The 8,796-nt window shown below is 62.3% G+C and overlaps 1 protein-coding gene across 1 annotated transcript; it reads right to left on the bottom strand.

Moving 5' to 3' along the window:
- Positions 1-296: 296 nt before the first annotated feature.
- On the bottom strand, positions 297-7,109 carry MOV10 (Mov10 RISC complex RNA helicase). Its single transcript, XM_051638790.1, has 22 exons — positions 6,885-7,109; positions 5,759-5,855; positions 5,503-5,636; positions 5,172-5,410; positions 4,851-5,091; positions 4,540-4,656; positions 4,280-4,433; positions 4,049-4,203; positions 3,740-3,916; positions 3,514-3,661; positions 3,270-3,431; positions 3,074-3,177; positions 2,816-2,913; positions 2,608-2,727; positions 2,419-2,521; positions 2,103-2,226; positions 1,836-2,027; positions 1,640-1,714; positions 1,421-1,546; positions 1,163-1,251; positions 943-1,061; positions 297-804 (listed from the first exon to the last, which is right to left on the bottom strand). The coding sequence occupies exons 1-21, from the start codon at positions 7,016-7,018 to the stop codon at positions 950-952; spliced, it is 2,901 nt and encodes a 966-aa protein (XP_051494750.1). The 5' UTR covers positions 7,019-7,109; the 3' UTR covers positions 297-804; positions 943-949.
- Positions 7,110-8,796: the final 1,687 nt, after the last annotated feature.

The following is an 8,796-nucleotide window of genomic DNA, read 5'->3' as shown; positions in this document are numbered from 1 at the left end:
GTCCACACACTGCAGGGTGAGTGGGGGGCTTGCTTGACCCCCAGCCTCTTTTGCTTCAGCCACTGGTGCAGGGTCAGGGCTTTTCTCCATGTGTTTGGTGAGACCCAGGAAGCAGCTGGGCTGGGCAGGAGCTCCCCAGCCGTACTGTGTCCCTGCAGTCACTGGTGGAGCCATCCATCCTCTACTACCTCCTGGAGCAGGTCAGGGAAGGCTGCAGGAAACCTGTACCCGCTCCAGCAGCCCCAGCTGTGGTGATGGGGCCCAGGATTTGAAATCAATGCACCATTTTTCTCTAAACCTTTATTCCAGGGAAAGACAGTGAAGTATGCCCGTGCAACTGTGTCAGCTTTTGGCCAGGCAGCTGCGTGGCAGGGGAGCTCAGCTGGGTCCCTGCCCACTGCCAGCCCCCAGCCACCCACGGCAGCAGCACTGAGCTCCCCTGCACCCCCGAGATGCTCTTTGGAGGCTGAACTCCTGCTTATGCCATTCATTGAACAGTGAGACCAGTTCCAGAGAATTAGCTTTTACACATGTCAAAAAACTGCTTAAAATGGAGAGTAGTCCCAGTCCAGTGCTGGTGTGGTCCCACTCTGCGAGGGGAGGTGGCTGCCCTGGCTCTGTGCTGGGGCTCGTGGCTGGCAGGACCCCCTTGGCCTGGTGGGCTTAGCCTCATCTCCACAGGGGTACCCGGCCTTGGGCACCCCAGGAGCAAGGCAGGGGAGAGTGGGCAGCTGCTGCAGTACAGGGGCAGGCTGAGGGGGCTGGAGCTGCTCAGGGCTTCTTCTCCTTTCCCAGGCAGGTTTCCTGCAGAGAAATCCCGTGGCAGAGCTGGCCCTGGACTCGGGAGGGGCCAGGCAGCCCCTGAGCAAGAGCCTGTCCCGAGCACTGCCCTGTTGCTGCATGATGGGGCTGCCTGCACCAGCATCTTCCAGCCGGGCTCACCTGGCTGCTAAGGGCTGAGCTGCAGCGCGTCCAGCTCAGCAGCGAGCCCGTCCTCTGCTGGGCTCTCCTCGTAGGGGCAGCCCGTGTAGCCGCCCTCCTCCCGGCAGTACCTGAGGAACCTGCGGGCGAGGGCAGCGTGGGCAGGAGGTGCCGGCGGCCTCGCTGCCTCCGTAGCCCTGGGCACGGCCGGGCACTGCCTGCAGGGAGGGGCAGGGCTCACCTCTGCCAGTGCTGGTCCTTGCTGAGCACGGCCGGGTTACCCACCACTATCAGCAGAGCCTTGGCTCTGGTGATGGCCACGTTGAACCTCTGAAGAGAGACCAACAGCTTTACCCTGCAGCAGCAGCAGTCGGCCCCAGCCTGGCTGCAGGCAGCTCTTATGTGGTGCTAAGGACTTGGAGCAGCTCTCCCTGCCTGTGGGGTGCCAGAGGGGAGCAAGGGTGCTGAGGGAGGTGAGCTCCTTGGGGCAGCACAGCACCTTGGGGTTCTTGAGGAAGCCCAGCTTGAAGGTGTTGTCGAGCTGGAGGTACCCACTGCAGCTGCGCACAGTGGAGATGAGAATGATTCGCCGTTCCTGGCCCTGGAACTCTTCCACGGAGCCCACCTGGAGGACACAGCAGATAAGGGGCTAGGGAGCACCCCTGGGCTGGGGCTAGCAGGGTGGGCTCCTCTCCCCTCCCTGCACCCAGGACTGTACCTTCAGCAGGCTGATGTCCGGCAGTGTCCGCAGGTCGGGGTCCAGGGAGGTGATGGCTTTCCGGATCTTCTCCACCTGGGGGGAGGGACACAGCACAGTCCAGCTGCCATGGAGCTGTCCTCATGTGCTGGCACTGGGGCTGCCACCTGTCCCAAAGTCTCTGCCCATCCCGTGCCTGCACAGCTGTGCCCCTCACCTGCTTCCTGTAGGGTGAGATGATGCCGACCTCCTTGGGTGAGACGCTGGGGCAGCCGCCCCTGCCCTGGCTCTTCAGCAGCTTCTTGAGGTATTGGACCAGCACCTCGATCTCGGCCGTATTGAAGAATGAGGGGCTCTTGGCCTCTCTACGGTCTTCCCCACAAACCCCATGGAAGATGATGGGGAAACCCTAGGGGTGGAAAGTGACTCTGCTCTGCCTGAGCCTCAGGCTTCCCCCCAAGCCCCCTCCTCGCTGACCCCTCACTTTTTTTGGAAGCTCCTCCCAGGTGCAATACAGACTCCGGACATCGAGCGTGTCACTCTCGCAGGCCCTCAGCTCGCTGTCATAGAAGAGCTCGTTGGGGATCCTAAGGATGGCCTCGTGGGACCTGGCAGAGGCAAGACAGTACCCAGGGCAGTGCCAGGCAGCTCCAGCACCCTCCGAAACAGTGAGTGTGCTCCCATCTCCTCCACTGGCTGGGGCCCTGCGAGGCTATGGGGAGCCTGAGATGCATGCACAGGTCCTGCACCCATCTCAGCAGAGCTGCCCTGTGTCCATCCCTGCATGTGATTGTACCCACCTGTAGTTCCAGAGCAGTTTGGTGACGAACTGTGGATCATATCCTCCACTGGACTTCTTGTACAGGGGATTGTGCAGCATCAGCCTCTCCAGCAGTGAGGTGCCTGCGCCCGGCACAGACCCCATGGCTCCCTGTGAGGCCGCTCAGCCCCCAGGTGCCAGATGTGCTCCCACTCCTCTCCCCACTCACCCAAGCCATGCTTGATGGCCAGTGGTGACCTCAGGACAGGGCCCAGCTGCTGGGGGTCTCCTGCCAGCACCAGCTGCCCCCCCTTGGGGTTGGTCTCCGGGTCCATGGCACTCAGGAGCCCTAAGCAGAGGGAGAGCTCAGCGGGGCACGGGGAGGTCCCCAGGCCACAGAGATGCTGGCCCCCAAGTTGGTAGTGGGCACCACTCACCTGCGATGGCAACCATGCTCTCCGGCTCTGCTGCTTGCCCACACTCGTCAATGAAGACATGGGAGAAAAACCCTGGGGGGAATTTGGCTGACACCAGCCTGGGGGAGAGGCAGAGTGAGGCTGCGTGGGCATCCCTGCCCCGGCTGGCTGTCCTTCCTCCCACAGAGAAGGGGTCTCCTCTGCTGCCCACCCTCCTCCACGCCCCCTCCTTGCTGCAGGTCCACCTGCTACAGGAGGGGACAATCCCAGTCCTCTGACCTTCCTGCTGTCACCAGTGTGGTGATGAGGATCCGGTAGTGTCCCAGGTACTCCTTGCTCGGGTACACGTAGGAGCTCTCCCCATCGTCCCAGTTGCAGCAGGGCTGAAACACATGAGTTTGGTGGGGTCCTGCTCTCCCTGGGGCTGCCAGCCCAGCTGTGCTTTGGGGTGCTGGGAGCAGGGGCAGGGACCTACCCTGATATCAGCAGGCACCTCGTGATAGTTCCTGGAGCTGGCAATGATCCTGTAGATGTACCGGGGGGCAATGTCCTTGATGAGGAGCTGGCACAGCAGGTCTGCAGCACTGTTGGAAGGGGCACAGGCCAAGATCCGGGCATCCTTGAAGCATGTCCATACCTAGGTGGGAGGAGGGGGCAACGGTGCTGAACCCCACAGGCTGGGGTGGGCAACGATGCTGGACTTGGGCCAAGCCATTCACCTGCTTGATGGCCTCCACCACAGTGACCGTCTTGCCAGTCCCAGGGGGGCCGAAGATGAGGTATGGGGCTGGCCTGGACATCCCTGTCACGATGTGTGTCACGGCTCTGCACTGCTCCTCGTTCGCCTGCAGCTTGCGGTCGAACCACCTGTGGGATCAGAGGCTCAGCACACTGGGTCCCCATCCTCATCCCTCCTCATCCATCCTCGCTGGCACAGGGACTCACCGGGGCTGGAAGGTGCCCGTGAGGAGGGAGCTGTGGCAGGAGGCGGAGGGGAAGAGGAGGCGGGACAGGCCACGCCGCATGGCCAGGACTGCAGCCCGGTGCTGGACCTGCAGCGGCAGCCGGCTGAAGGTGAAGGTCACATCGAACCTCAGGTTGTTCACAAACTTCTTCTGCAGCCTGGGAAGGAGCAATGTCAGTACGTTATGGGGATGGACCCCCATGCCCTCTCCAGCCCATCCACAGCCTTTGGCACTTTCAAGCAGCGCTGCTGGGGGCCTCCCATCCTGGCCAAGACCAGACACCACTCACTTGGAGGAGAAGCCCAGCTTGACCTTCTCCAGCTCCACACTGTGCACGTAGCCCTTGTACCGGACGAGCGGGGAGTGGTCCCTCTCACTGCTCAAGTGGACAAAGAGGTGGTCCCCCTTCAGCACGGATGGGCGGTTCTCAGCCACGCCAGGCACCTGTGCCAAACAGACAGTGTGATGCTGGGCACCCAGGAGCCCTGGCACCCCCGTCTTCCCAGCTCCTCCTACACACATTGAGGACTAGCAGCGCCCTGTCCTGCATCATGGGCACATCCTGCATGTCATAGCGATGGATGTCCACCTCCATCTGGATCTCCTCCAAGTGCAGCAGCAGCTGGAACTTCTGCTGGTAGTTATCAGCCTGCAGAGGAGCCTCCAGCTGTGATCTGTGGGCAGCAGAGACGTCATCATGCCCCAGGAACTCCTTGGCCAAGGGGCAGTGGGTGGGAGGTGCACATCTGGGTAGTATTTCCCCCACCCCTCTGTACTCACTGCATGGCAGCCCAAGTGGAGCTGGAGTTGGGTCCGCGCAGGATTGTGTCCTTGAGGCTTTTTGGGTATTGGTAGGGATGCAGAGGAATTTCCCTCTCCAGTTCATTTTTCAGGGAGCTGGGCAGAAGGAACAGCAGGTACTGCAGGGCTGGGGTCCTCCAAGGCTGCAACCACCCCAGGGTCCCCAACCCTGCTGTCACCAGCCATCACCCAGGGATGAAGCACCCAGGGTGCTGGACAGTCAGGTCCCAAGGAGCTGAGCCTTGCCCCGGCCAGAGAACAGGCCTCAGCACAAGGTGGGAGCCATGTACCTGTAGGGGGGGATGCCATCCTCAGTGACAACGGTGACAGGGCGCTGGAGACTGGCCTGGTAAGGCTGGTAAGGTGCCGAGGGCCCCAGGTCCTTGGCCAGCTGGCTCTCAGCGACAGCAGTGATGTAGCGCCCGATGCAGAAGGGCTCGTTTGGCTCCTTGGTGAACTCAAAGATCACCAAGGCACGGAAGTACCCGTTGCAGGAGGTCAGGCACCGCACCTGGACGGGGTACGTGCCGCCTGCAAGGTGAAGAGCCAAGAGCTGGGTCCTGCATCTGCTCCGGGGGGGGCAGCGCGCGGGGCGGGGGCCAGGGCCCTACCTGGGTGCAGCAGCAGGGACTGGCCCTGGGTCACCCCCTGCTCATCCTCAAAGGAGAGCTCTGGTGTCTGCTGGCAGGGCTGGCAGCGCCGCAGCGTCACCGCCTCTGCCCCCCGGTTCTGCACCAGCATGGTGACCGTCCGGGGCTCGCCAGGCACCACGGGGAAGCGGATGTGCCCATTGTCCTGGTCATGCTCTGAGACAATCTCCACCCCGGGCTTCCCACAGGTTAACTCAGCCCTGCAGGAAGGAGGGTGTCAGGCTTTCCCAACCAGGGCTGGGATCCCCAGAGCCGTGCTGGGGCAGGCATGGGCAGAGTGTGCCAGTCGTACCAGTTCTTGGCAGAGCTCGAGGACACTTGTGGACCAGAGCTGGGCTGCTGCTCTGGGGCAGACCTGGACACCAGTGCCTCTGCATTTTTTCTGGGTCTCCGGTACTGGTCTGCCACCACCACGCGCTTCTTCTCCTGTGAGGAGCAGCCAGCATCAGCATTGTCCCAGGGTCCTGCCCTCGGCTGGGGGCTCTCATGGAGCCAGTCCTGGTGGGTGCTGGACCCACTGCATGGCTCCAGCCTGGGGCCTCCCTCACCTTCTTGAAGTGCACCAGCTGCCCATGAAGCTGCACCCGGTGAGCCACCTTCAGCGCGTACAAGATGCAGGAGAAGTTGGGTATTTTGGTATCAACGCTGCACAGACAAGAGAAGGAGGTTTCTGTGTGGGATGAAGCATGGCCGGGCTGCTGGGGCACAGAGAGGAGGTGAGCAGGAAGGGAAGGTGAAGCAGGACATAGAGCCTGGGGTGAGGGACTCCCCTCTGTGCCAGGAGAGGGGGAAGGACAAGGGCTTTTCCCTGCCCCCACGCAAACCTTACATCCCTGCAGGATGCTCCAGCAACTCCATCCTGCAGCATGGCTGTTCCAGCTGTGCCATGGCATTCCAGATGTGCCATGGCATTGCTGTCTGGCCATGCAGGCCCTGTCCCTGCCAGTACACAGGTGACAGAGGGACAGGGACACGTCCCTCTCCACAGATCCTCCAGGGGCTGAGCCAATGCAGCAGGGGGCTCCTCCAGCGCACGGCCACTGCGCTCCCAACAGCACTGCCTCCCCAGGCACCTCCTCCCACAACCGGGGGTCAGCTCCCGCAGCTGCCGGTGGGCTAAACCCCGGCGTTACCGATGATGAACAGCGGTGATGTTGCATGACCAGTCTCAGCGGGGTGAGGGGGGAGTGCAGCGGGCAACCGGTGCCTGAGGCCGTGCCCAGGCGGCTGCCGGGGGCGTCCCTGCAGCTGGGACACGTCCCAGCAGGGCCATGGCGAGACGGAGGGGCTAGGGGGCATGTGGGGCCGGTGTCTGGAAAGGCAGCTCAGCCTCTCGCTGCATGCGCAGCCCAGCAGGACACGGACTGCTCCAGCAACGCTGCTGTGCCTGGAGAGAGCAGAGCCGAGCCCTCTGTTAACAGCTCCAGGTGGTCCTTGCGGCTCGGAAAGCACACTCTGTCCACCCTTCCCGGCAGGTGATGAAGGAGAGCCCCCAGGCCCCCACCTGCTCCCCAGTGCTACCCTCACACCCAGCTCCTGGCCGGAACTGGCTTGACACGCCCGTGAAGCGCCAGCGATGCTGGCCGGGGACCGGGGATCCGGTCGGGGAAACGGACGGTGCTGGAGAAGGGACCGTCCCAGGCGCTGCTGCCCGGGTCTGCCCAGCGCTCTCACCTGCCCCGAAACTCCTGGGTGTAGATGCTCCGCAGCGTGTCCCGCTGGTTCTCCTGCTGCCGGCCCGTGTCCCACAGGAACTGCACGAACTGATCCCCCCACCGCCTGCTCTCCGCCAGGCTGAACCGCGGCATGGCCGAGTCGGGCTGTGCCAAGGTGTGCCGGGCTGTGCCACGGTGTTCCGGGCTGTGCCAAGGTGTGCTGGGCTGTGCCAAGGTGTGCCGGGCTGTGCCGGGCCCGGGGCTGGGCTGTGCCGGGGCTCGTCCCGCGGGGAGAAACGAAAGCGAAAGAGGCCGCGTCCCGCCCGCCGGGGCCGGGGGGGCCGTGGGCGGCTCCCGCCCCGCAGAGCCCGGGCATCGCCGCGAGCCCGGCCACGGAGGAGCCCGCGATCTCGCGCCCCACCGAGTGTCCCAGCTGCGTGCGGGGGTTTAGGGGGGAGACCCAGGCCGGGACCCCGAGGGGTGCGCACCCTCCTCGCAGGGCTCCTCCAGCAGTGACAGACACAGCCGGAGCGGGCTGTGGCTGCAGGGCAGGGGCTGTCGGGCGTCAAAGGTCTGGGCTCGTTGTCCTGCCCGAGCCTGCAGCCCCGCAGGACCTGCACCAGGGGGACGGGGGCTGCCACCCCCGCGCTGTCAGGGCAGGAGGTGCCCAGGTGTGCTGCATCACTGTATCCAATGATGAGGGCAGGAGCTCCCAGGGCTGCTCCTTAAATAGAGCAGCAGCAGCAGTAGCAAGAGCTGTTGTATGTTTGTCCCTTGTTTTCTGTAACCTCACCCTCCAACCTCCCCAGGGAAGGGGAGTGATCCCTGACTGGCTCTGTGCAACAGCTCGAGATCCTGGGCCTGCTCCCAGTGCTGCTTATGCCTTTCCTGTGGCCTGAAGATGTTGGGGTAAGTCTGCTGGTCTCCCCACCTTAGTCCAGGTGTTTTTTTTTTCCTCTGACCCAGGCTCTGCTTGTGACTTGCTAGTGTCTGGAGATGGCTGATGGACTGTCATGGTGTAGGGCCCCACACAGGTTGAGGGTGAGCTCTGGGGTTTGAAAATGGGAGTGTCGCTTTAGGAAAATTTGTCCGCACGTTTTTGTCATGTGTTGCAGGCAGAGTCCTGGAGCTTTAAGGTTTAATCTTGCAAACAGATAGGAGAGCTCTTCCTGGGGGTGGAGGGTGGAGAAGCTGCTGTCTGGGCTGGGCAGACCTGTCCTACAGTGCTGGGCTGGCTTTGCCTTCCCTGGTACAGTCCTGCTGCCCTGTCTGGGACTGGCATTGACTTCTGTACACTTCAACAGAGCCAGCCCAGGATATACTTTCCTCTGGAGCTGGCTGTAGTCTGCTGATGCTTCTGGTTTTCAGCAAAAAAAACCTGGTGGCTTTAAAAATTCAAATGTCTCTGGGCATATGTCACTGCTGGGCTGGCTCTTGTTTGGTGCCCCAGTGGGGGTGTCACGCCAAAGATTGCTTTTACAATGAAGAAATATGAGCTGGAAGGGGCTAGGACTAGGATAGCTGAGCCTGCTGTAGAGGCTGGTGGGGGAGAAGGGCCAAGAGGCAGGGAATGAGAGAGCCTGAAAGATGATTAGCTGAAGATTCAGAGAAGGACAAAGAGATAGAAAACTGTCCTAAGGCTGGAACAAGTGGCAGAGCAAAAGCCTAGCCTTGAGGCAGATAAAGCCCTGTTGTTTGCACAGACTTATCTTGGGCCCCGCTTCAGCTTCACATTCTTGGAATTGCTGCAGGGCTTGTCTGGATGGGCCCAGGGCCACAGGCCACAGCACCCTAGGTGCTTGACCACATACCCTTTCATCTCTGTGCTGCGGGCAGGGAGGAAATCCTTTCCACAAACACCCGCTGGCAGCAGCGCTGTCCTTGAGCAGCTCAACCCCCCAGGGGAGGGTCCTGCTGCAGGGGCAGCTGGT

The sequence above is a fragment of the Apus apus genome, chromosome 23 (assembly GCF_020740795.1).
Source record: "Apus apus isolate bApuApu2 chromosome 23, bApuApu2.pri.cur, whole genome shotgun sequence".
NCBI lineage: Eukaryota > Metazoa > Chordata > Aves > Apodiformes > Apodidae > Apus > Apus apus.
This window is presented reverse-complemented; position numbering and strand designations above follow the sequence as displayed.